This window comes from Zeugodacus cucurbitae, chromosome 5 (genome assembly GCF_028554725.1).
Source record: "Zeugodacus cucurbitae isolate PBARC_wt_2022May chromosome 5, idZeuCucr1.2, whole genome shotgun sequence".
Taxonomy (NCBI): Eukaryota; Metazoa; Arthropoda; class Insecta; order Diptera; family Tephritidae; genus Zeugodacus; species Zeugodacus cucurbitae.
Genome location: NC_071670.1, coordinates 43,331,389 through 43,358,515, shown reverse-complemented (window position 1 = coordinate 43,358,515; position 27,127 = coordinate 43,331,389). Strand labels below are relative to the sequence as shown.

The following is a 27,127-nucleotide window of genomic DNA, read 5'->3' as shown; positions in this document are numbered from 1 at the left end:
ATTTCCACACTTGTTCACCGTGTTTGTTTAGCAATCAATGAGCGCTTCTCATGTTTCTGCTTGCAGTGAATCGCTCTTCGCCACACCGCTGATGCACCAGAACTCGATGGGCTCCCTAAAGGACAAGGCCAGTCTACATTCGCGTTCACGTTTCTCCACATTCGGCTATGACCCCCCACCCGCGCATTCGCAGGCAAACGTTGGTCATGGTGGCCAACTAACGGGACTAAATATACGCGAGGCGCAGGAATACATTGAGATGCGCGAACGCCATCCCGGACCAAAACCGAAAATGCCACATATGCATCGCATGGATGCATTGCCGCCCACACCGCCAACACCGGCTATGCCGCCGCCAACGGAGATGTGCCATCATCATCATCAACATGCGCATGTACATACACAGCAACAGCAACAACACCAGCAACATCAACAGCAGCATCAGCAATCACGCCAACAATCAGCACAGCAACAGCAACAGTTGTCGATGCAGCCATCCAAGGATAGTACGGGTGCGGGTGGTAGGTCAAATGCGCCAGCAACAACAACAATAACGACAGCAACATCAGCTCAGGGAAAAGCCAAGCCAAAGCTAAGTCAATCGACAGCTTACATAGACATTAGAAATTCAGCGCCGGATGTCATCATAATGACATCACATTGACATTTAAGTAACTCAGCGAAAATCACGCCACCATATCCACATGGGAGCGTACAGCAGCAGCAACAACAACAACAACAACAAAAACGCATTAGCACACTCGAACGACTATGGGAATGTGCTGGCAGCAGCAACAACAGTCACAGCCCCAGCAACAACAGCATCAGTAGCAGTAGCAAAACGGGCGCTATGGAGCGACAATTTGAGTGAAAAACGCACACCAATAAGGAAGTCATTTGGTTAGGTAAAGCTTTTAAGCGCACGGATGTGCAGACACACACACACTGAAATACCAACACACATATACATATATAAAGTAGATAGTATAATAGCATAAAATCACACATAATTTAGTTTATTAAACGCTTGATTGGCGCCCGTTTATTCGGTGCAATTATTTTGAGGTTAAGTTAGTGCAGGAAATCGATCGAGAATTTCATTTTGCATGGCTTTAATATTATCAAATATGTATTATTAACCTAAAATATCCATTAAAGTTCAATTAAGAAGGCAACACCGTTGCTTACGATTACTTTTAAGGCAAGTTTTAATTCACTTAAGTGAGAGGTTTACACCGTTCCAAGTTTGGAAGACTTTGAGGTGTTTTTAATAATATTTAAATTGTATTAAAGAAAGTGAATTAAGTTTTTAAATTATCAAAATAATTAATATATATGGTATATGGTGTTTCAATGCGCATATATGTTTTAATAGTAGATTGAAATGACGTCCAAGTTTTATAATTTCTTAAATTTTAATGACATCATCTAATAATTTTAATCTTCGTAGAATTTCTCTGCTTTACTTCATAGTTTATATATAAATATTCGAAAAACAAGAGTCTTTTATCAAGCCTTCCTCAAAAACAGCGGAATTATTTTAGGTTAAACTTAACGGTGGACCACAAGTTGAACTCCTGAAACTTAAAAATGCTGTCTATAACTAGTACCTTATTAATTTATGGCGCCGTGTCGTTTACAGATTTTTAAACTGGGCCTTAACAGTTGAACCGAGGCGAGGTGAATCTAAAACTTTTTTGCTCCTTCAAAAAAACTAAGTAACGAACTCCATGTGTTTGTCAAGGGGTTTTCAATAAATAACACAAAAGCAGTTTCGGATTTCGTGGATTGTATGGAACTCGATTTCTTTTGCATGGCCACCACGCTAACAGAAGTCCTGACGCTGAATCCAAATTTCGACAGTTTTCAAGCATAAATCGGCCTATACGTCACAGGAGATGGTCTAACGGCGTCAAATCAAACGGCCTAGGCGGCCAATTGACTGGGCCATTTCGTGAGATCGATTGTGACATTCGCTGTGTGGCTTGTGTTGCCGTCCTGTGGAACCACATATTGTCCAAGTCCATATCATCCAATTCGGGCCATAGCGTTACCGATTCAGAGTAACGTGTCAGTCTTGATCATCACGGAAGAAGTACGGCCCAATGACGTCGCTGGCCTATAAACCGCAACAAATTATATTTTTTTGGGATGCAATGGTGCATCATGGAGTACATGTGGATTGCCAATAACGCATATTTTGCTAATTGATGAGGCCAGAAATGAACCTCACCGCTAAAGATGATTTTTCGATGAAAATCCGGATCATTTTCAAATTGCTGCTCAGCCCAATTCACAAACATACGACGATTCTGGTGGTCAAGCGGCTTCAGTTTTTGCGTCAGTTTGATCTTGTAAGGATGTAGGCCAAGATCTTTTCACAAAATTCGCCAAAACGACGTCACAGCGGCAGCAATATTCACGACACTATGGGCACTTCTTTGTCTCACTGACACGGACACATTTTACACTGTGCTAAATGTTCGGTAGACAATTTTAATAATTTCGACTCGTTGTTGGATCGTATATCTTTCTATGTTGAAATGGCAAACCTTACTGAAGAGAAATGAACAAACTACTAATACGGTCAAACTTAAGAAATTATTACCGGAATCTGGTAGTAAATTAAATCAAAATTCTCAAATTTCTGACCGACGAATAACAAGGAAAGTAAAGTTAAGATAATAGCATCGCATCAAACTCAAATGAAAGGATGTCTAGTTAAAATTGAAGTTAGAGCTGAGAACTATGATTATTAAATTTGGTTTTTGTCACGTTCTCTACTGATTCAGTTGTAAGTCAATAATAACAACAATTAAATAATTAAAGTGAACTAAATGTTTCATTATAAGTAGACAAGTTTTAACTTTCTCCTAAACGGGTTTAATTTGAAAATGTAGGGGAATCTAAGAGACATAGTCTATTCACAAAGCTAAGTAGCCGAGAACAAGACGAATGGTGATTTAAGTTGAGAACATAAAATACATCACCAAATAAATTAAATAAGAAGCGAAGCCTTTCAAGATCCTGCCAACAAAGCCAGCTATCATTTGACCTAAACAACTTAATAGAACTTTTTTCGAAGCTTAGACAATTAAAAATTATAGTGGTAGAGGAGAACGAGGAAGATTTATTAGGATCAGTGGGAGAAAAAAAAGCAAAAAAACGACTTTAACTTGAAATTTTTTCAACAAAATGAAAATTTTAGTAGATAAAAAGTACATGTTACTATCAAAGTACTAGTTTTTGACAGCGCTCGCGTTCAAGGAAGCAAAATTAATATACATCTTAAACCTATACATAATTTTTGGCATCACAAAGGATTGTCCTCGATAGTCTAAATGTGTTTCGCCTGATGAGGAACAGCTATTGAACCTAACCTAACTTAACCCTAAACCTATCCCCTTGAATATCTTAACTGAAATTTTATTCCTAGCAGCAAACGTATGTAGTTGGTAAGCGCTATCTTGTGCATTATATTACTTTCCAATGCCTTTTACGAGAACCAAAGTTTTGCTCTCTATATTTATATATATTTGCTCTTACTTATCATCTATTCATACTTTAAATTCTTTAAGCGAATTTTAAATATCAGCCTCAACACTCGGAAATGGTCCATACATATTGGAATTATTACTTTTTAGACCTATTTGAACTATACTAACTTTGATATTACGAAAAATCAGCCATTTAAATTTCTTACTTCAAGCATATTTCTTATAAGCAAATGTATATTTATGTATATTTTATGAAAAACCAAAAATCTAATGAAAAATTAGTCGGTACATTAAACTTACAAATATACACATACATTTAAATTAAACATAATCTAATAACATAGCAACTAACATGTATGATACTCGTAAAAAGTTAACTTATAGCGAATTTTTGAAGTGGTTTTTGAAAGAAACTTTCTAACGAATTAAATTAAAAAAATATTAAATAATATTTAGGAAAATTAAAAAATAGTTTAAAAACAAAAATATAAATATATATATCAATCTAAAATATATATATAATGACTATAATAAAATAATTTAGAACTAAATACTAACAAACTTTTTCTATATATGACAGAATTTCATTAGGAACTTCACATACATACAAATGAACATTTCGAATAAAAACCGGATAATAATTACCAAAATTTTGTATAATTAAAAAAATAACAACAAAACTCTACAATACAATAAACTAAATAACAATAGAATAATTCAGCGAAAAATTTAGAATTTTATTTAGAATTTTACAAACTTTTCTAAAAACATGACAGTCACGATATGGTGACACATGCATTACTCCCTTGACATATTTACACACATTTGGTTTTAGAGGTTAGTAGTTTAATTGTTGTTTGTTTTTATTAGCTCAGCATTTATAAAATATCCTGAAAATATTCAATTGCAACTGTGCATACAATATATGATGTGTGTATGTAAATAAATGTGCCGTTATGTAATGCAACTAGCACATGCATATGTTAGGTTATGTAAATATGTATATGTACATGGAAATAGTGAAAATGCACAAATTATTGGACAAAACTTGCAACAAATTTCTCTTAGCGAATTATTGAGTTCAACTCCACTAGTATAACTGTTAATAGGACAAAAAAACACTTCAAATAGAAAATAATATCTAATTCTAAATAAAATAATTGAATTAAATGTATGTGGTGTGTAATTAAAAAAGATTTGCACATTGGTATACACATTGGTATACACATTGGTATAAACAAACATATACACACATTTGTAATAATAAAAGTAACTTTAGCCTAATGCTGCATATGATATGTATGAGTATGTATGTATATGGGTACTAAAAGCCATATATGTATGTAATCGTATTGTAATAACAAAAATGTGTACATTTAGCGTTTGTTAAAGTGCGATTCTATTTTGAATAAAAAAATACAATGAAATGTCAAAGTTTTGTGTTTTCAATGAATGATTGAATGTGGTTTGAGTTTAAATTAAGAAATTTTTGGAAGCAATAGAGCAGGTATTTTCAACATAAATTTCGATTTTGTAGTCATTATGAATTTATTATTAGGTTAGTAAGAGCTCTTCAAAGTCCACATGTCAGGAGAAAAAGTCAAAACAAAGGAACAAATCACATTCAACCGAACCCCATACGTCAAACGAGCAGAAAATAAAACGATAGCATTACAATGACTCTTAAACTTGCAGTCTCTGGTGTTCCAAACTATTGAGAAATAATGAAATTGTTAAAGGAGAGCTTTTGAATCCGACAAATACTAAGAGTCAGCACTTATATTCAAAATAATGAATAAAAAGAGAGTATTCAATATAAAAGCGGCGACCGAATGCCTTCTACATTCAATGGTTCCAGTCATTGATACCACAAATAATAATCCAAAGGCCAAGCTCTAGACTTCCAAAGGCAAGTTTTTATTATATTTATAGATCAAATAACTAGAATTAGAGCCTTAGGTAGACCTGAAACTTCTGTACAAAAATTCTATAAGTAAGTTATAGGAAGATACTGAAAACGATTGAATATAATGACATCTGGAGTGATAAAATCAAATTGCATCAAATAATGATTTGGACTCTAATACTATTGTTTATAAGACCCAAAAAGTGGAGATATTTTTTTTTCTCAAAAATCAAGGACACTGGTATAGAGCCTAAAATGTTATAACAATACTAATTAACTTTCAGGAAACAATGTACCAAAAGATAGATGTGAAGATAGGAAAGAAATTTTAAATTTTTTGATGACAATGACTCTTATTGATATTCTAAATTGCCTACTGATGGGTGATAAGACCGGATCTATTAAGTATATCTGCAAAATAAAGAAACTGTAGAAATACTTAATTCCCTCTAGACTCTTATGGTTCCTACTAAGACTTAGCACATATCACCGATACTCATTTCCCGCTCTTATTATAATATAGTGAAACTCAAGTTGAAGTTGTCCAATTTTTTTTATTTCCTCAATTCATGAAATTAGGAGAAATGAACCTAGTGATGGCTCAGGTAAGGTCGCAGGCATTTTGACACTATTGCATCCTTTTTCCAACAACCATTATATTCGATAGTTTATACTTTCAAAAATATCCTCCAAATGCGGTAAGGTCGCACCATGAATAGTTTTTCAATGGCAGCGTTCTAAAGTACGACCACTCTAGGGTATAAGCAGCTATAGTCGAAACTTTAAACGCGTTTTTTTTTCGAAACGACATTTTTCAAAGTTACTGACATCATAACTCAACAAGAAATTGACCGATTGACTTAATTGGTTAAAAATAGTCAATATTTTCAATACTTCTGTAAAAAAAAATCTTAAAATATTGCTGGAAATATACCTTATTATATCAAAATAATAAAAATTAAATAAAAAAACTTCGAAACATTCGATCAAGTAGTTTCTTTAAAAAAATTCACGAAAATCGTCTAATTTTTTATTAGTTCCAATGGTATAACCCCTTAATCGAATCGACACTCAATTCTCATAATGTGAATTTTGATGCATACAATCTATTTCTCTTGATTTGGAATATTGGAAAACCCACTGATAACATGTCTAAGCATACTCCTAATAGCACAATTAAGTTAATTTAATCAATTTAACGCGTTTTTATTCCCAATTAACTACATTATGAAATAATAATGAACAAATTAAAATAAAATTTCAATCACTAAATAAAATAAAACATTCCTGTTTGAAATTAAGCAAATACACCCTTCAATTGCAACATTTAGTAATTTTAAAGTATTTATATTCAATCGTTTCTTAATCTATTTTATTATTCAGTATCATTTTGTACGCAATAACACATTTCACTTAACTTTAATGACCATCAACGATGTAATAAAGAGTGATGCGCCCCCGCTTTGAAATCTGAAACTGTGAACTTTTTGAGTTCCCAAAAAGCTTCCAAAAATATGCTTCAGCACTTAAGATGTTTTGACTGATCGAAATGTAATAAATTTTCCGCAAAGATGGTGAAACTTAATAAACTCCCACATTATGAGCCGCTAAAATCAATTACAAACGTTATGAACCATCGCATTAATGGATAATTAAATAACAATGCAACCATTCACACGGCGAACGCAAATTGTCATGAGTATGTCTAAAATTAAACATTAATTCAAGTGAGACGAAACAAAGCGAAAAACAAACAAAAAACGTAAGAAATGAATGTGTCAAATTTAATTACTCAAAGCCTTTTTAAATTGTAATTGACAGTGGCGCATCATAATACTTACAAAGATCGTATTCGTTTAAGTGATATGAGGGCATATTAGGGTGGTGCTTGGAATGGAAAATATTTACATTTTTCAAAATTTATGACGGATGGAGGATATAAAATAAAAAATTGTGAATATTTTGTCATTGATGTAGAGGTTGTCAGAATCGTATATAGTGATAGGATTTAGGTGTTATCAATAATTTCATGAAACAGCAGGCCCAAGAGAGAGGGATACAAGATCGCGGTAGCTATTATGCCGAAACGTATTTCAAACGGGAAACACACATGCATACATATAAGTCAGAGTGGAGTATAGATAATTGGGAGTTTTACCTATCATGGTGTTCAGTTGAACTGAAGTTAAGTACTCTATTCTATAGGGTTCTTCAGCCAACTGTTAGTTATACGATATCACTCACGGAAATTTAAAATTTTCAAAATTTTTGTCTACTTTGGAAAACTTTGAAAAATCTGAAAATAACCTTGAATACCTTCTACTTAGTATTAATATTAGGTTGGCAAATATCTCCCTTCCACTTTTTTGCTCTTTATTCAATGCTTTATAAATAGTGTTACAGTGATCTTTAGTTCAAATATGAGCCGCTTCGTTCAATAATCTGTTTCCATCTAGACAACTTCATAATACCCCCTCGTAGAAGCTCCCCTTCCTATTTCGAAGAACTTGTACAGCCACTTTCGACAAGCCTCTTTTGGCGTTCGCCATGGACAGGAACAGGTGTTAATCACTTGGCAATATGTCCTAGCTATATGGTAGACGCGATAAAACGCTACGCGATAAAACGCCCTTCCTGTTGGCCAATTCTGGATGCTTCTGGTCGATCGCCTGCTTCAAGCGGTCCAGTTGTTCGCAGTAGATTATAGAATTAAGCGTCTGGCCATATTGGGACAGTTTATAGAGAATGATTTTTTCCAATCCCACCAAACACACAGCTCTGAATACCTGGCAGTTTTGGGAGGACCGGCCTTCGACCACGACCGTTTTCGCTTGATATTGTTGTATGTGATCCATTTTCCGTCGCCAGTCACCATCTGCTTCAAAAATCGGTCGAGAATATTCCGTTTCAGCAGCATATCGCAGGCGTTGATTCCAGAATTTTTTTTGCGTCAAATCATGGGGCACCCAAGGATCAAGCTTTGTATCCAGCCTTCTGCAGATGGTTTAAAATGGTTTGGTGACTAACTCCGATCTCCTGGGTCTAATTCGATGTTTTCCATGATGGTATTCGTCGTCACATGTCTTCCGCCGGCTGTCCTATCCATGGTGTTATTTTCATCCGCTCTGAATTGTCGAAACCATTCCTCCTCAGTTCGAAGTGATGGAGTACCATCCCCCAAAACACTATTTTAAAGTACATAGCCGCGAAATTCAAAAGACAAAAAGAGAGATATACATATGTATGCCAATCTAATATATCAAAAAATATCAATTGAGGCAATTAAGGTTTAAATTGACACATTTTATTCATATACACACTCAATTTAGCTGACAAAATCAGTATATATTGCTTTGTTAATTTTGGGTTATCAATTTATAAATAATTAACATAAACTACTACAATAGGATATAATTATTCTGACAATCAAGTGTTTTCATTATTGCGTAGTCGTTACTTGATTACTTTTTCGAAAATTAAACAAAATTTTAATTGCAATTAGATAATTTTGTATTTTAGTTATTTTTTAATGGCGGAAGAGGATGCCAAATAAAAGCGCTAAAATTTGGTTTCAAGGACAAAAAGACTAGGTACACGGCATAGTTACATAATTCGGAATTATATTCAAATTTGGAAATTTCGGAAGAATTAAGAAATTTTGCTCAAAACTGGTAGAACTGGCAGTTAAAACATTTTTAAGTGAGGTTATGAACTTTTTTCAATAGAACTGCATTTTTGAGAAAATAAAATAACGAATAAAGGTATCATAAAGGACATTTTCCAAGAAACGATAACTGAAATCGAGGTCTAGGTTATTTTTTTGACCAAATTATGGTAGTCCCTTCCGAGTATATCCGCTCTAGTAACGAGGAATTACTTGGTTAAGATCAGAAAAAGAAATCATCTGAAGAAATTAAAGGAAATGTGTCAAACATGCGAAGTCAAGATCTCAAAATTTAGTTATATGGAGTCAAAGTAGGTATAAAATAGCTCTCCATGATATATAATATTTACGCTTAAATAAATTTCTGCTGGAAACTAGGCCAAAAACTGTATAAACTAATTAGTCGTTCGCAGTTCAAAGGCTTGGTGGCGGTGGCCATAAATAAATAAAATAGTTTTCATACAAGACACCAGTATTCCTATTCACCAAAAGTGCAAGACAACCCTAAATTCACTGACGTAGTGTAGTAAAAGACGCATTAAAACAACAAAAGTGTACAACTAGCGAATTTATTTGCATAATAAAAGGTATTAAGGAGCAGCTCTTAGAATGCATGCAAATGACCGCCGACTGAAAATATATATACAAACACACTCAACGCGTGCAACACTCAAAATACGCAGACAGATGCTGTCGCCGCCATCAAATGCTTGCCAAAAAAATGTTACAACAACAAAAACAAAACACTTTATATGAATAATATAAATTTATGTAGAAATATATACGATGGGAAACATAAATTTCAACAAAGCCAAATATTGCAACCACAGTGCTGAGCGTATACACAAACATATATATAAGTACAAATATGCGAAAAATAAAAAGAAATTGTTAAAAATTCGCAACGAACCAAAACAGTAAACTGGTAAAATAAAGTCAAATAATAATAATAATAAGTTGCACAGATTTGTTTACGCCAAGTGTTGGGTGCATACAAAACTCACACACAGAGTGGACAATTTGAAGATGACTACGTTGTTTTTATAATAATTTATTACCGCGAATTCGGCAAGTGAACAACTTCAAAAACCAACAAACACACACACACACCCTGATATATATTGACGGTGTGTGAAATGTTTGACTTTCGGCTGAGCTGCTCACTTGCGCCAGTTAAATGTTATACTTAAGTAGATGCAACGCCATTCAGACATACACAGAGGCATACCTATATACATACTAAGTAACTACATAAGTATGTGCCCGCGCTCGTATAACTGTAAGTATCTGCATTTATTTATATAAACACGCGTGTTTCACCAGCAAGCCGCAATATGCGAACGAGATTCCGAGCACAAAAAAAAAAAACAAAAAGATTGAATAAATAAAAAATCAAAAATCTGGTTACAATCCCGCTAAAATACATTTAATATGGCTTAAATGCGTTGAGGCCGTTAGGCGCGCATATTTTTTTGTTTGTTTAAGACAAAGAATAATTGCTACGCGCAGGAAAGCAGGCAGTAAACAGTAAACAAAATCCGCATATGGCGAATGTATAAAAAATCGCAGAGCGCCAAAAAGCGCTGATACAAATAATAATAAGGTATTTTATTGTTGCCGTTACGCTGCTGTAGAACCTCTTCAACGCACAGAAACTGCAGAAGATATTTGAAATTTTGCGGAGTAAAATAAAAATTTGCTTTTGCAATTTGATGAGTTCATCGCCACTTCACCGCACTGCAGGGCACCTGATGCCCGAAAGAAAGTTGGAGAAGCACAGTTATGAGCACCATGCAAATATGGATATATATATACGTACACTTGCGTGCACCAATTGACACCCTGTAAGACTTGAATTGTCGAACTGAAAACTATCTAAATCCCAAACTTCATATCCGGGCTTCCAGCGTGGAAGAATCAAAACAATGCCAGGGTACTCTTTTTTCTCCAAAGGGTTGAATACATTGGTTCTTTTCTTTTAGGGGCCCGAAGCAAAAGAATTACCTCTATAAAAGCCCTAAAAATAACTCATCACAATATTGCTTCCATCGATAACATTTATTAGTACATATTAGATATTAGCCTTTGAACAACATATAGAATGGGAAAATTTAAACAGTAGCCAGAATGAATAATCAAGACCTAGATTATTCCAACATAAAACATTTTAAAACATCGTCCTTTAAATAAATCACAAAGGCGACAGTCCTATAAGGGGTTATATATGTACATACAGTGATGGCCTTATAATTAGAAACCACAGCAGAAAAGTTTGCTTGCTAAAGGTATTTGAAGTTATTAATTTGTATAAAAATAAAACAATAAATTCCCTACCGGAAAGCCTAGACCTCGAAAAACTACTTTATCAGCAGACAGGATAATTTGTGTATGTAAGGTACTTACAAGACTCGGAACTTCGAGGGTGCATTGCCCAAAAATAAACTATAATAGCAAAAAAAGATATTAAGAAGCGGTAAGTAGAGTATAGAAAAATTCCCGATACTGGAATAGAGTTCTCTGGAGTGACGAATATGAGTTAAATTTATTCCAATACGATGGAATATCATATGTAAGGCGTCATCCAAACATGGCCCTAAGCTTAAGGTACATTATGAAAACATTAAAGCACAGTGGCAGATCTGTTATCGTTTGGGGAGTATTTTCCTGTCGTTGTATTGGCCCAATTGTGATGTTCAACGGATAATGGATCAATATCAATATAAAACATTCTGGTGAATGTAATGGAACCATATTTCCTTGAGAATATGCCAGTCCATTACATTTTCCAGCACTACAATGACCCAAAACACACTTTAAGATTAGTGGAGAACTTATTTTCGGAGCAAATTATTACTATTTTGGCCTGGCCTCCACAAATTCCTGATCTCAACACAATTAAAAACTTATCAGCAATTGTTAAACGAAGTATTAAGAAGTAAAAAACTCAAAATAATGACGATTTGTTTGAAAAGATTCGACGAAGCTGGAAAAGCATATCAATGCAAATATGCCAACATTTCATTCAAAATTTATCGCGAAAACTGCCCAGTGTTGTTAAAAATATAGGTAAATTATAAAAATATAGGAAATTTAAATGTTGTAAAGTCGTTTTTATCATAAGACTACCATTGTATGTATTTTGAAGGCGAAATCATGTTTTTCCGAAAACGTCATTGCGGTGACTTGGATTGGCGAAAGAGTTTTCAACCGATTTATTTATTTTTTTGAATTGTTCGTAATTTATTTTCCGTGTCCTTGAACGATTTCATTTTTTCGTTTCGATTTTAAACGATTTTAAAGATTTCATTTTTCAATAGATTTCACCAGATGAAAAGTGGCCTTTTTGAGAAAATCGTAGCCGTTGCAAAAAAACTTTTTTTAATGTTTTCAATGAAACGTTCAAGGACACCAGTCCCCATACTGACGAAATTTGTTTGGTTATTTGCTTTCAGTTGAGCTGATGGACTGGAATCGTAGTCACAACATGCCTCTTTGAAAAAAACGCGTTTTTCGTAATATGTTATAACTTTAGCAATTATTAGTTTTTTGGCTACATACCTCTACAGAAAATCAAAAATTGACCAATTTTCCCATACCTCACCATATATAACCCCTTAAGACACATTTTTCATATCTCTATAGTCAAGTGTCCTCAATAAATGAACTAAAATCTCGGTACCTCAATTAAAACATTCAAACAACTTCTTAAGTGTAAAGTTTGAGTATGATAAAACAGAATCTCAGTCGATCAATTGGATCTGAGGAGTACAACAAAATGATGCAGACAAGATTGTGACTAATAAGAACAAATTAAGGTGTGCCTCTTTTCATTCACAACATCACGAACATTTTTCTTCCAAAGGCTCCCCAACAAAGTAACGGATCGAAACTATCTATCATTTAACGACTCAAAAGCATTACTTAATCTCAACTTCAAATCTATACTTTTCTTAAGGATTTTCAAATTAAATATTCTATCGACATGCTTTTATTTAGTGAGATTGCTTGGAAACTCTAAAGAGTTTGCCGAAAACGAAAGTTTTTTAAAATAAAATCGTCAAGAAACATCATTTATTACCACTTTTTTTAAACGATTATACCAGTTGATTCGACATTTATGCCAATTGTCTGTTCGATTTACCACTCGCTAAGTTTTGGCGCTTCGAATAAAATTTTATTACAAACAACCTAACATATTTCCTACAGGGTTCACATACAGCATGCAAGAAAGTAAGCGCCGATAAATTTAAATACCACACATTTACGCGTCACTGGTCAACGACCACTAATAACATCTGCATATTTGTAGTTGGATATAACCTACTTTTCGCAAAATATGCGCGCACGTAAACTAATAACAACAAAATACAAATACAAAACAAAATCATGAGTAAATACGCGTAAAAAACCCACGCATACCGACACTTCCTGCGCTTACAAGCGCAAATTAAACAAACATTTTACAGCACACACATACGAAGAGATTAAATGTAGTTTTGTGCGAAATGTGTGCTTTTTTCTTGAAAATATGAAAGCTCTTACATGCAGACACACATGCAAATGTATGGACACGCATATGCGGTTAAGAATTTCCAACACTCCTTAGTATAAGACACTCGACCTACAAAATTCATGGAATTCTTATTATTGCTCATATATGTTTCTGTCAACCGACCTGCCTACGACTAACTGACTGCCTGACTACCTATACACACATACAGTTACGGCCAATAAAATGCGGCCAATGCAACTGCAATGGCAAAAATATGTATGTTTAATGGGAAACGAAAAAGTTAACAACAATAACAACTCAGATGACAAAGCGGAATCCCTGCGCTTGGACATACTTCTGCAACCCCCCTGCACCCCTCCTCAATCAATTGTGCGTGAGCCAATTCAGCGGAAGAAGAATGCATTAACAAATTATATTTTCGGGTATAAAAACCAAAGTTCTGTATCCCTACGGCGGCATTGTGGCAACATCATTGCAACGCTAAAGTTGTTAATTGTGTTAAACCAATAAAACGCGACGAATGTGAAAATCGATATTCACAAGCACACAATTCGCAACTCGCCAAAATAGTCGTTCAACAATATCGAGAGTCGAAAAAAAACAAGAAGAGTGTGTAAAAAGTTTTTCTCCGTGCAACAAAAAAGGGGAATCAATAAAAATTACTATAATGGCGCAATTTGTGGTAATCACGAGCATATTCCTGTATGCTTCCTGTTTCATGCTGCTGTGCGCCGCTCAGGTACCACAACAACAATACCAGCAACAACTGCAACAACAAACGCAACTCACAAAAGTGCCATTGGTCAGCGACAATGTTGCTGAAATGCTTGTGGCTGCGGGCGTACAAGCCAACGTGGGAGCTGGTGCAGGTGTGGGTGTGGCAGGTGGTGTGGGCGGCATTGTAGCGCCCAGCGTCGGCTCTGTTGCAGAAGAGAAGGAGGTAGAGCGTGTTTACCATCCGGCAGCCGTAACCAAACCACGAATAATCGACCAATATGATCATCGCTCCTTGGACGGACACTTTGAGTACAGGTAAGATAATTAAATTGCAACTGACTGGAGTACATGCATACATACATATATTAAATTAATGTTAATTGTGGGTGGATTATGTCGGCATGAGATGAATAAGTAGCTTATTTTAGTGCAGTTGGCAGGAGGTGGAACACCACAAGTCGACATGCAATGCCTGTGTGAGTTCACTTAGTATATTGGGTATGACTAATTGACTTGAATCTGTTTATTGTCGTTATCTACCACAAATGAGAGGCTTTATACATTAGTAATTATAAAGATTTGCAAAATTTATAGGAGAAACAGTATAGAGGAACGTAGCACTCTTCTCTCTCTCTTCACTAAGACAACTGAGTTGCAGCTTGCTAAACTCATTATAAATTTGTGAGAATATATACATATTTTTGGTAGTCGGAAGTGTGACGGTCTTATTGCAGACTCAAGTCAACTTTAACGAGCCCAGCCAATTATTAAGACCCTCGTTTTGAAACTAAGAACGTCCCTTCTAGTTGATTCTCATTCTTGTCATGTTCTCTCTCATGTATCCTATTTTAAAACCATTCCCAAATACCAAAAACAGTCTAAATTTATGTCCTTCTTGTAACAGATATCTGCTGAGTAACGGTGAAGCTCGTTATGAACGCGCCTACTGGTTGCCTGCGGGGAAAAGTATGGTGTTGGCACGCAAAGGATATTACTCCTACCCACTGTCGCATGATAAATACTTAACCGTCTTCTATACTGCTGATCAAAATGGTTTTAGACAGGATTCAAGTAAGTTTTCAAAGCCAGTAAAAGTACTAGGCCTCTGTTTGGTTTTAAGACCATTTAAAATTTCATCTTTAACTTTATTCCCCTACAGCTACATACAGCCGAACTCAACCGCATCTTCCGCGTAGTATTGAAGTGCCTGAATATGTACCGCAAACGGTTTATGCCGCAAATGAACCAGTAACACAACGTCCACCTAAACCACATGTACACGCCTCCACCACAACTCCAAGACCTTTTGTTCCGTCAACCAGTAATCCGTTCCTTCAATTGAAACCAACACCGGTTCCTCATGTATCAGCACATCAAGCTATTGTGGGTCATGGTCAACACTTACACGGTCATCAGTCACAAACGCAACATTCTTCCGTACATTCCTCATCAGCAGCTCATTCATCAGCAGGCGGTCATGTAGCATCTGCAGCTCACTCATCCACTGGAGGTCACCATTCGGCAGGAGTTCATGCTGCATCGGTTGTTTCTTCTTCTTCTGGAGGTCTCCATTCCGTAGGAAGTAAGCCTGTGTCAGTTCAAGTATGGCACTCGCAAGTCGGTGTTCCATCGTCGTCGTCATCACCTAGCGTTCATCATTCGTCAGGAATTCACACCCAATCTGGAGTACATCTAGCAGTTCCCAATCAATCGGCAGTTCATTCTGCGTCGGGTGGTCATTATGCTGGTGGAAGTCATTCCCAAGCGGGAGCTCATTACAATATTCCCATCCAATCAGCCGTTCATGCCTCATCGGGTGTTCATTCGTCCTTAGGTGGTCATTTACAGGCGGGAGTACAGTCAGAAGTCCCTGTCGCTTCCGCAGTTCACTCTTCCGTAGGCGCTTATCCACCACCTCCAGTTCATGTCCCATCGGTGCATCAAACCTCTACAGGAGCACCCTCAACAGTTGTTCCCCATTTTCGTCCCACAGTACGCCCATCCAACCAAGTGCACTCCTCTCATCAATATCAATCAGCTTCACAGGGTTCTTCAGCAGGAGTTCATCCAACCGTTGCTTCACCCACAGCAGTCCCGATTCAATCATGGCATTATAGTTTTTAAATAAACCAAGTATGATTGAGTAAAAAGATGATTAAGACGTTAAAGATATGTGGATATGGCTTATGAAACTATGAATTTCGATTAATTTATCTTCTTTTTTTTAAATTCGAAAATAAAAAATACGTTCTTTATGCTGTACTTTTGAGTTTATAAATTTTGAAGTGTTAAGGATGAATTCTTATATAGTCGTTTGTATGTATCGCTTAGGAAGGCTCATCTCGCCGCAATCATTGGAGTGCTTACTGATCACTGTCCAATAGTCACATATGTGGGGAGATTAGGATTCAAGACAGACGCAAATTGCCAAAATTGCTTAGAGAAAATCAACCAAGCGCTTTCTCCTGCAAGGTCTAGCATTAAGATTAAAACACACCTAAGGTTAGGCACACCTTCGGCGAATCCAGCGAAGTGACTGGATTGGACATTAGTCGACTCAAGAATTTTATAAAAGTGTCCAAGCGCTTTGCCTAATCATGAGGTACCACAAAGGACAGTCTATGTTGTCTAAGTGAGATTCTCTGTAGATGCGGAGATCTAAGCTAACCTTGTATTTATGTATCTAGACTATCTTTGATATTTATGGACAAGTTATAAATTTAAATGAAAATATTTGTGCCAGTATACTCATAAAGTGATTTTGAAAATTGGGGTGGTTGTTATATAGATCAAGGGAGAGTTAAGAAAGTGCTTTTGTATTAATATAGAATTTAATTATATTATTTAGTAATCAAAGGAAGCTCTTTAGTAACTATTCTTCGTTTTTGACCGCATTCATCATGTGTTTGGAGATAAAGTGAATTCTCGACAATTATTTCGTTTCTATTCCATAAAAAAAAAGCTTAGAACTCAGTGACTAAACCTTAATTTTAAAGTATAAAATTGTTTACATCCATCATTCGAACAGACGAATTATTACTAGGATAGCATCTAGCTATCCCACAGGACCTGAGTTCAATCTAGTTTCCGACAAAAACAAAAAAAATATATTTTAGTTATCGACCCTAAAAGACAATAGCCAAACTACAAGTACATACCATTTAACCTGAAAAGTGTGTATCGTTTCTTTGAGGATATGCTCTTAGAACGGAATCCATTTGTTTCATAATCCGACCTAACCATAAAATTCACAGTAATCTGATAATTTGTTTGTGAGATATAGAATTTTGAGTTACAAAAACTTTGAATTTAAAAAATTGTTCAAAATCAAACTCTGACTTGGAATGAGTGTGAAGTTTTTCATGACATTCGAAACTCTAAGAATAGCAAAGGAACATTTGTTATGCGAAAGCTTTGCGAAAATTGACGATTGACCAAAATCAACCAACGAGATAACGATCCTGAGGAAAGGTTGGAGGTCTTTAAGCCACCACATGCCTAAGTTATGGCTACTATATTGTAAATGGTCATGTAATAATATTCATCAACTCTCTTGAAAAGATAGATAATGTTATTGGAACATTTGGAGGTCGTAATGACCATCTTTTAATAACAAAAAACTCTCCGAATGTTTCTTCAAAACGAAGAACCATGTCATAAATCAATAAAAACGACGACAAAACTGCATGAGTTTGGTTTCGATTTGCTTCTGCATATGCAGTATTTTTCGAGATAATGGTTATTGGAAATGCATTTAGCGGCGCTTCAATGATGAGGTTCCTGTTTTAAGGGGTTACATGGGTTTTGTCGGGTTAAAAAGCCCTATTTTCAATATTTTTTTTTTTCATGTAAAAAAAATATTTATTTAATTCAAACTAATTTCTGTCTTCACTTCAAGAAACTTTGTAATTGAGACTTTGTCGAATCATAAGGGTCTTGTCGATCCGTCAGTTGTATTTGGGTATCACAAAGGACAGTCGAAGCTGCCTCTGCAGTTGCGGAGATCTACACATTAACCTAACCTAATAAGTACCTGCCGATAATGAGGTCAATTTTGAAGTGAAAGGAAAATAATTGAAACAATAAAATCAAATTTTAAAAAGCAAATTCTATAACATTTGCGAGTTTTTTAGTATGTCTACTAAGTAATACTATTTATACATTTTAATTTTCGCATAAATATTAAATAATTATTTTCCATAATTTCAAAGAAATAAGTTCAACAAAGTATACATATATACCACACATATATATTTATAAAGAACATTAGCAATATGATTTAATAACTCCAAATTCTTAGCCAAACCCGTCTAAAATTGTAGCGTCTAATAAAATATGAAAAGGTGAACAACCCCATAATTAACCGCAACGGAATGACACCTAAACATGAAATTATAAATTTGCACTTACCAAGTGGGAGAAAGAACCTGCTAACAATATTATTTATTATACTTTTTGCATTCACTTTTATTCAAACAAAAATAAGAACCCGCTAATGTGTTAACGGTAAAAGTATACATTTTTATGACAACCATTTTAATTTTTGTGTGACATATTTTCGTTGGATTTTTAGCAACGCCCAAAATTCCATAACGAATGTAAGTGCTGGTGAGTTATATGGGACTATATTTTTAGAGAAGCAGAAATGCGTACTATAAGCCTTTGGTATATATGGATATATATGACTGTGTGTGTGTTTGTTTGGCAGTATGTTGAACTTTTTGAAAAGCATTTAAGGCCTGCAGCACGTTCTCGCTTATATTTATGTTATAGATATAGAGGCAATTGCTGCTACACTATCACGATGTGTGCCCCGCATTGAGCCGACGCGTAGAAGACGCGCTGAAGATCAGATAACAACGAAAGAGTGGAGAGATGAATATTCACAGCAGAGGACAAAAAAACGGGTGAACGAATGTGTAATTACACAGTGCCACATTCAATTGAAGCGGGCATGAGAGAAAAAAAAAACTAAAACAAAAAAAAAAAATAAATAAAAAATGTGAAAAAAATATAAAAAAAGGAAAAAATAAATAAAAACTTAAATAATATATAAAAATAGTAAAAAAGTAAATATAAAATCGCTTATCAACCAATCTGCAATGCGATCATACTCTCAGACGAGGTGGCCGCACTTTTTTATCTGCCTTTTCGCAATCAAAGCGGGAAGTACACGCAATTGTGCACGTAGATTTCTTTGAGTGCCGTTGCAAATTAGAAACCGAAACTTAGAACTTGTGTGGCAATCAAGCTGGTAACAACAAAAACAACAACAACAGATGAATCTGAATTGTGCGTGCGCAAACAAATTGAAATGCTTTCAAAGCAGATTCGCGCAGATGCCGGCTGTGATTACGCATGCCGCCGCCGCGCTCGTCGTAGCAACCACAACAGCAACAAACACACAGCATGCCGGTCGATCGTCCATCGCGTCGTTTAGCTGATGAAGCGTCTCCAATTTTTGACATCTTTATTTAGAGGCGCACACAAACACCGACACACACACACATCGCCTCGTAAAGTGCTTCAGCGCCAGCAGCTAAGTACTATAAAAGCGCTCGCATAGCCGGTGTTTACATTAAACTGTCTTCGAGCAACAAAACCGCAACATATACGCCCACACAACGTCCAACCGACCGTCAAACAGGTGTGACGCAGTACATTTTAAGCATTAAAATTTTCGAAATCAGGATAAATTTTTCAAAAGTTCAAAGAAAATCGCAAAAAAAATGTCTCGCACACTCTCCGCATTCATCGTCTTCTACACTATCGCTGTGGCTTGCACACAAGCGGCTGTCAGCAATAATTCAGCGCGTCCAAACAATCAATACTCCGGCAACTATCAACAAAATGATGCCGCCACTTCAACTTTTTACGCAAATAATCAAAATCAATATGCGCAGCATACTCGCTTAAACGTTGCCAATCAGCAAAACTACCAACCACAACAACAACAGCAGCCACAACAGCAACAACAACAGGATGTTGTTAAGGAAAAAGACGTTTTGGAGCGTTTCCATCACCGCTTCCCGGATGGCAGTTATGAGTTCAGATACGAATTGACCGATGGCACGGCACGCTATGAACGCGGCTATTTCCTTAGCTTCGACAAAATCAAGACACTAGTTGTGGTCGGCTATTACTCTTATCGTCAAACTGATGGCCGTTACATTACTGTTTTCTACAATGCCGATCAAAATGGCTACAGGCAAAATCAATGTGAGTACACTTGCTAATATATTATTATATTAAGTATATGAAAGGCAGCAGGCAGCAGTGAGTAAGTAAGCGCAAAGCGTGTAGACGCAAAATTTAATGTAGACAATTTTTTGGGCATTTAAGGCATTTAATTTATTGAAGCCGGTTACGGTACATGCACCAGTGTATGTATATTGAATTAAAAAATTAACTTGTGTTTATGAATAATTACGAATTAAGCGAAGTGAGTTCACCTGATTACTACAACAATATAAATTATATTTTCGAACCAAAAAGTAAACTAGATCAACAGTAACTTGGATTACACCAAACAGAAACTAGTTAGAAACCACTTCGAAAGTAACTATATGCGAGTGTTTATAAAAATATAACTAACAACTTAAATATTTTGAGTTAAATTAAAAATCTTGAATACAATGTGTTTAAATATGACTAGTCCAACAAAAACTAGTTCAAAACCAGTTGAAAAGTAACTAGAATTGGGTAAATAAAATAATGTTTGCAAATTCAAAAATTTTTAATTTATGCACCACTTTTAAACATTTAGAAGAATGCGTTCAAAAGTAACTAGTCCATATAGAACTAGTAGTGGACCAGTTTGAAAGTGGCTATATCTAAATTTGTATATTTTAAATATTTCAAATTAGTACAAAAATAAAATCATTGTGCAAAAGTAACTAGTCCATAAAAACCTAGTTATGGACCAGTTCAAAAGTAAGAATATCGAAGTATATTTTTTTAATATTATTTCAAATTAATTCAATAAAAAAAATCAATTATTTTAATAAAAAAAATAAATAAAATATCTATAAGACCTGAACATAAGTGGTCCGAATGGAACTAGTTGTGGACTAGTTTCATTTTTTCGATTGTACAAATCGATAAACTAATTTTTTTTCTCATTTTTTAGTATCAAATATCACTCTTAGATTAATATTCCTAACTTTTTGAAATTTTATGATACATTTCCAATTCCAAGTTCAAATTACCAATATTAGATCTAAAACCTAAAAGTTTTTTATTAATAAATGTTGCTTCTTATTTCAAAAATGTTTTTCAGCCATCACCCCACAAGTCTACCCAAATTTGCCGCGTTCGATTGAAGTGCCACAGGTCAATGAGAGTGTCGATTACAACACAGACAGGCTGAACAAAGGACGCCAGTAATGTGAAGTTTCACAAAAACTAACTTAAAATGTAAAACAAAAAACTACAAAGCAACAGTATTTACTTAAATTTAAATAAAAACGAAATCACTACAAATGCAAATGTGTAAAATATAGTATGTACACATGTACTTCAAAGCGTAATAAATTTTTAATCCGACACCGTTTCGGATTGCAACACATAATTCAATTTCAATTAAGATCTACATATGCTAATTAAGCAACCGATGGCAGCGTTATCAATTCACCATAAAGTGTTACATGACTTCTGTCAGTGTTATCAAACAACTGTTGTTGTTTTTATTTTCATAAAAAAAATTAAGCTTTTAGAGCTGATATTAATTTATTGTATAACAGTTGTATGTTAGGTTTTCGTTTCAATAAACATAGAAAAAGCGAGCCTTCTTTATTTATTTATTTTGTAGTTTCCTTCAGGCACTTCCGTATATAGTCCTCCCATACAAAGGCCATGTTGAATACTACTAAAAATGTTTTAATTCAATAAGGAAACCCACCAGAAACCTAAAATTTCATGGTACGATGGCACACAAGAGCTGCACTTAAATTGGTAAACAAAATTTTAAATGGGCGTGGTTCCGCCCACTTATGGGTCACCATATCTTAGAAACCGCTCTACCAATTTCAATGAAATTCAATTCATAATATCTACCTAGCTTCCCAATGATATATTATGAAATTGGACCAAATCGGTTCAGAACCATGCCTACTTCCTATATACCAGAACTTTGAAGTCGATCTGAATCGTTTACTTTACAATATATAAAGTAAGCACTAGTGAACATATCGGAACAGAACTTTGCGTAAATACTGCATTTATAAAGTGGCATCGCCCTTCTAAAAATCGCTGAAATCGGCTCATAAGTATTCAAGGACCCATATATCGAACATGTGGACCTCAGTGCTTCTAATAAACTTTTTACCGAAAATATAGGTAAGTCTTTCAGATATTTTGAAGAAATTCAGAGGGAATATGTTTCTTCTAATAATATGTCTTACAAATCGGGGTATAACTTACCCTAGCTCCCATATATCTAATATTAATTTTCAAACTCCATGGACAATGGACAATAAATATATACAATAAATATATTGTGAGAGTGGACAATAAATATATTGTGAGAGTATAAAATGTTCGGTTACACCAGAACTTAGCCCTTCCTTACTTGTTATTCTTTATTTTTATTGAACCAAACATGTAATCCAAAGGGATTAAAAACCAAAAGTAGTGGAAAAGTAAGTGACTTTTTTCTTAAAATAATCGTATATATGGTTTAAAGAACCAGTCAAACTCATGTAAATTCTGGAAAGATCCACCTATCTATCATCAAAACTGGTAAATCTTCAAAAATATTACCTTTCTTTCAGTCAAAGATATGAAAAAACTGTATAACTTTTGATGATAGAAAAAAGGAGATAAAGGCATCTTGTTCATTGGTAAGGTCGGTTGTAAAGGACTTGACGTGATTTAAGCTATCGGCTACATCTTCCAAGTCTTACATTATTTATATTATCCCTGAATGAAGAATATCCGCATTGTACGATTAGTACTAGTAAAGAACCGATCCCAGCCCTATACTACGAAATTAGTATATTGTAAAAAGTTGTCGAGTGATGATAGCCAACGATTCAGAGGCATATTAGATCAACTCATCTAATATCGCGACATAAACTAGCTTTAGTTATGTATTTCACTTGATTGTCGACTGAAATAATTAAAATCGCCCTGAGGAACATATTTTTGGTAGACACGGTAGTTAACCAGCCTAGAACTTAACTAAAATTAAAAACTAATTTCCCCTCACATTAAGAATTAATGTACACAATTATTTGTTTTAAAAGAATTTTATATATTCATTACAACGGTACATATGTATATAATATTAGGTATAATTTCTCGCAAAATTGGTTCGATCTATAATACTGATTCAACGACAACGTCACTCCTCCAAACCTTTACATTGATACACACTTGAGCAAGGTTGTACTGGAAATAAAACGACGACGATGAATTAAATAATCAATGATAAAGAAGAAATTCAATTCTGCATGAAGAAACACTCACCACCGACAATGCGATAACCCTTCTCATCGGCAATATAATGAATTATGTTGAATTTATTCTTCTTGGGATCGACCGGCACCGAGTAGTAACCGGACTGTACATAAATTGTATCCTTACCAATATGCTTCTTTGTTATCTTCTTGTAATCGGACAAGCCATTGCTCAGACGCAGTCTTTGGCGGTAAGATTGTAATATTTAAATAAAGAAAGATGGATGAAAGCAGAAAGCAAGCACTTACTTGTATTCTTTAATACCCTTATCGGAAAGGATTTGGTAATTTTCCAGCACAACAACATCATCACCACTACCGGGTTTCTGGTAGACAGGCGTCGTGGTATATATCGGACGTTGTGTTGTTGGCCGTTTAGTGGTAGTGGGTCGTTTAGTGGTAGTAGTGGGCCGTGCAGTTGTGGGACGTGGATAATGTGGCAGCTGTGGCAAAATACTTATCGGGTATTGTGGATAATGCGGTGGCTTCTGAGGATAGAGTGTAGGATAGTGCGGTGGGCGTGGACGTACTGTGCTGGGACGTGTTGGTGGTCTCGCCGTGGTTGGATAATATGGTGGATAATATGTTGGTCTAATTGGCGGCGGCGGTGGTGGTGGAAATATGCCGACGGGTGGCCAAACTTCTTGTTCCTCACTGGTGTCCTCCTCATCGTGGAATGGAAAAACCGTGACTTGATCTTCATAGTATGGTTGATATTCGTAGTAGCCATCATAGTTTTCCATTTTAATGTCATCATCATGAACGTGTTGTACTCCAGCTGGCTCCGGGGAAGGGAGTATATGAGGTGAATGTACACCAGTATTGCCAACTACAGCTGCATGTGTATCAAATGCTGTTTGTTGTGCGCTATTAGACTGTGTCACCGCGTCATGTTGTTGCTGTTCAACTGCTGATCCTGCCATAACACCTTGTACGGTATGAACTGGAGAATGATGTGTGGCCCAATAGGCTACTTGTTCCTGAAATGTGGTTGGGCGTATGGGTTGCTGCTCCAAGTTGGGTATAGCCTGTATACCCGCACTCAGCACAACCGTTAATATCAAAAATTGCAAAATCATTTTTATAACAACTTTTCTGTTTTTGCCACGTTAGAATTTTCTGAACACCAAGTGTCGTTCACGTGCGTTCTGTGTAACTGTTGTCTTCGGAAAGTTCTGCGTTTACTTGGCGCGTTCGGCTTTATACACAACACTCACTACGAAGTTCTTAAGACATCTTTATATACCCACATATCTAACCATCGACAGACAGCACCTTTGCAAAGCGCCTGCATACGCGTCTGCATACCCACATACTTCCAAAAAAAAGAAAAAAAATATTAATTTGCAGATTTTGTTTACGATCCACGTACATTGCATATCTTTTAGTATTTAAGTAGACACAGGCCCGTTGAGCATTTACATGCGCATCTGCAATGATTTGTATTTGCGGTGCTGCGCTGCATTTGCTACCCCAAAATCAACAAAAATTACTTAAATTAAATAAGTCGATTTCCGTCAGCCGGTTTGGCACATTTCGCACACACACACAGTATCGGGAGCGGGCGGCGTTTCCTAAACGACCCTTTTCACTCTTCTTTCGCGACGACACACACACACTTGCGTACATTGTATTTATTTGAATTGTTTCTTTAATCTCTTGCGATATTCTTGCCATCATAAAATTTACTGTTGAAGGCATGCGTATTTTTGGCGATTTTTTGCTGTATTTTTTTTGTTTTGTTTCGGTTGCTTTGTTTGTTTGATGAAATCAGTTACCAGTTCAGATTCGACTAATTAAAATGTGTCAAAAGGGTTTCGAATACTTTGTGTATACTATAGGCGTTGTATTTATATTTAAGTTTTGTGGAGGCTCGTAAAATGACATTCAATGTTACCGTTAGAGCTTGTCGATCGTCGATCGCCGATGACAAATCGACTTGTGAGGCCGATTTTATTTGGATAAGTGAAAGCCGCAAAATTCCACAAATTTATGTAGCTTGCATTGACCGCAAAACGAACAAATTGGATTGAAATATGAGTCAATGAAAAAATATTTAGGAAGGAAGACTCATCTTCAAAACTACATATTTTTTGAAAAACTATTAGATTTTTATATAAACTTTAAATGGTAATTTCATATTTGTTAAATATATCCACTCGAATTGTTGATGGCAACCCTACTTCACATTATTTCTTACATATATGTATAATAGAAATCCAAAATTCTTATTTTTTGTACTCATGAACCACTCTTCATATTCATTTCAATTTATAAGTATATATTCATAAGTAAGAATAATTGTATTAATCAGATTATTATATAATATATGTATGTATGTATTTTCACTTAAAAAAAGCGTTACGAAAAATATTACTTATAAATCTTTGGAGTCCCTTAAAAGCTCAAATACCAAATGCACTTCATGGTTAATGCAATCATGACAGTTTATTACCAAATTAATTACACGATCGTATCAATCACTTAAATTGAAGTCTTAACACCAAAGTAGCAACATTTTTAAAGCATTTACCGGCCATAAATAGAAATCGAATGAATCAGTATTAATGCATGCTGACAGCTGCACCAAATTAGTACTGGCTGTCCGATGGCTATCAAAGCACTCACTTTGCAATATTTTTGAAATGACTGGCTGACTGATCCTTCGACCAACACAAGTGAATGAAATGTGTCTCAAATTTTTCTTGCAGAAACTAACTGAAGCGAAGGAAGAGTAAAGTGAAAGAAAAAGCCTTACGAAAGATAATATTTACGGCACAACAATACTTCCCCTAAGAAGACACCACTGCACCAAGACAACAACTACTACTAAAAGTTGGACTATTTAAAAGTTATAGTTCCATTATAAATCTGGGAAAATATTTTATATTTTTTTCAAAAATAAGTTTTGTTAAAAATTTAGTGAGAAAGGTTTCCAAAAAAAACCTAGAACTAGTTTAAAATATTCTTATTATCTAAAATATAGTTCAAAAGTTATTGTATGTATCCATATTTAAAAAAAAATAAAAATTTCAAATCAAATTTTCAGCCTTTTTTCCAATATCATGCAATTTGTGCATTCAATTTGGGAAAAGTTTCAAAATATAATATATAATTTATGGAAAGTAATAGAATTGAATAAATTTAATAAAAATTATAATAATGGAATTCACACTCACTTTGAAGTTATCCATATTTTACCACGGCGGCAGCACCTTATGTAGTATTAAAGTTCCATTTTCTCAATGTTAGTTAACAATAACGTTCAGCCTTTTTTTCAATATCAATTTGTGCGTTCAATTTGGGAACAGTTTCAAAAAACATAAATTATGGAAAGTAATAGAATTAAATAAATTGAATGAAAAATATAAC

The 27,127-nt window shown here is 35.0% G+C and overlaps 4 protein-coding genes and 1 long non-coding RNA gene across 8 annotated transcripts in view; 3 read left to right on the top strand and 2 right to left on the bottom strand.

Annotated features, from left to right (window-relative positions):
- Window positions 1–4,587, top strand: part of LOC105216006 (uncharacterized) — a 69,394-nt gene extending 64,807 nt beyond the window's left edge. For all 4 annotated transcript variants that reach the window (XM_054230895.1, XM_054230897.1, XM_054230894.1 and 1 more), the window contains exon 13: window positions 67–4,587. In XM_054230895.1, coding sequence (XP_054086870.1) covers window positions 67–664 — 598 coding nt within the window. In that variant the 3' untranslated portion in view covers window positions 665–4,587. The remainder of the gene's footprint in view (window positions 1–66) is intronic.
- Window positions 1–27,127, bottom strand: part of LOC114804422 (uncharacterized) — an 84,138-nt gene that overhangs the window by 52,363 nt on the left and 4,648 nt on the right. The gene's annotated exons all lie outside the window — the stretch shown is intronic.
- On the top strand, window positions 14,016–16,559 carry LOC105216007 (uncharacterized). Its single transcript, XM_011190253.3, has 3 exons — window positions 14,016–14,612; window positions 15,202–15,368; window positions 15,457–16,559. Exons 1-3 carry the CDS (start codon window positions 14,248–14,250, stop codon window positions 16,419–16,421), a joined length of 1,497 nt encoding a protein of 498 aa, XP_011188555.2. The 5' UTR covers window positions 14,016–14,247; the 3' UTR covers window positions 16,422–16,559.
- LOC105216008 (uncharacterized) lies at window positions 19,866–21,701 on the top strand. The gene is made up of 2 exons (XM_011190254.3): window positions 19,866–20,516; window positions 21,577–21,701. The coding sequence occupies exons 1-2, from the start codon at window positions 20,027–20,029 to the stop codon at window positions 21,681–21,683; spliced, it is 597 nt and encodes a 198-aa protein (XP_011188556.2). The 5' UTR covers window positions 19,866–20,026; the 3' UTR covers window positions 21,684–21,701.
- Window positions 23,206–25,015, bottom strand: LOC105216009 (leukocyte receptor cluster member 8 homolog). The gene is made up of 3 exons (XM_011190255.3): window positions 24,005–25,015; window positions 23,766–23,938; window positions 23,206–23,687 (listed from the first exon to the last, which is right to left on the bottom strand). Exons 1-3 carry the CDS (start codon window positions 24,832–24,834, stop codon window positions 23,641–23,643), a joined length of 1,050 nt encoding a protein of 349 aa, XP_011188557.2. The 5' UTR covers window positions 24,835–25,015; the 3' UTR covers window positions 23,206–23,640.

Bases quoted from the DNA above. Each gene is read 5' to 3' on its own strand.
- LOC105216007 (XM_011190253.3), top strand. From the start codon at position 14,248: ATGGCGCAATTTGTGGTAATCACGAGCATATTCCTGTATGCTTCCTGT. The intron at 14,613-15,201 runs GTAAGATAATTA...TTCTTGTAACAG, and splicing joins GACGGACACTTTGAGTACAG to ATATCTGCTGAGTAACGGTG. The intron at 15,369-15,456 runs GTAAGTTTTCAA...ATTCCCCTACAG, and splicing joins TGGTTTTAGACAGGATTCAA to CTACATACAGCCGAACTCAA.
- LOC105216008 (XM_011190254.3), top strand. From the start codon at position 20,027: ATGTCTCGCACACTCTCCGCATTCATCGTCTTCTACACTATCGCTGTG. The intron at 20,517-21,576 runs GTGAGTACACTT...AATGTTTTTCAG, and splicing joins TGGCTACAGGCAAAATCAAT to CCATCACCCCACAAGTCTAC.
- LOC105216009 (XM_011190255.3), bottom strand. From the start codon at position 24,834: ATGATTTTGCAATTTTTGATATTAACGGTTGTGCTGAGTGCGGGTATA. The intron at 23,939-24,004 runs GTAAGTGCTTGC...TTACCGCCAAAG, and splicing joins AAGGGTATTAAAGAATACAA to ACTGCGTCTGAGCAATGGCT. The intron at 23,688-23,765 runs GTGAGTGTTTCT...TTTTATTTCCAG, and splicing joins GGGTTATCGCATTGTCGGTG to TACAACCTTGCTCAAGTGTG.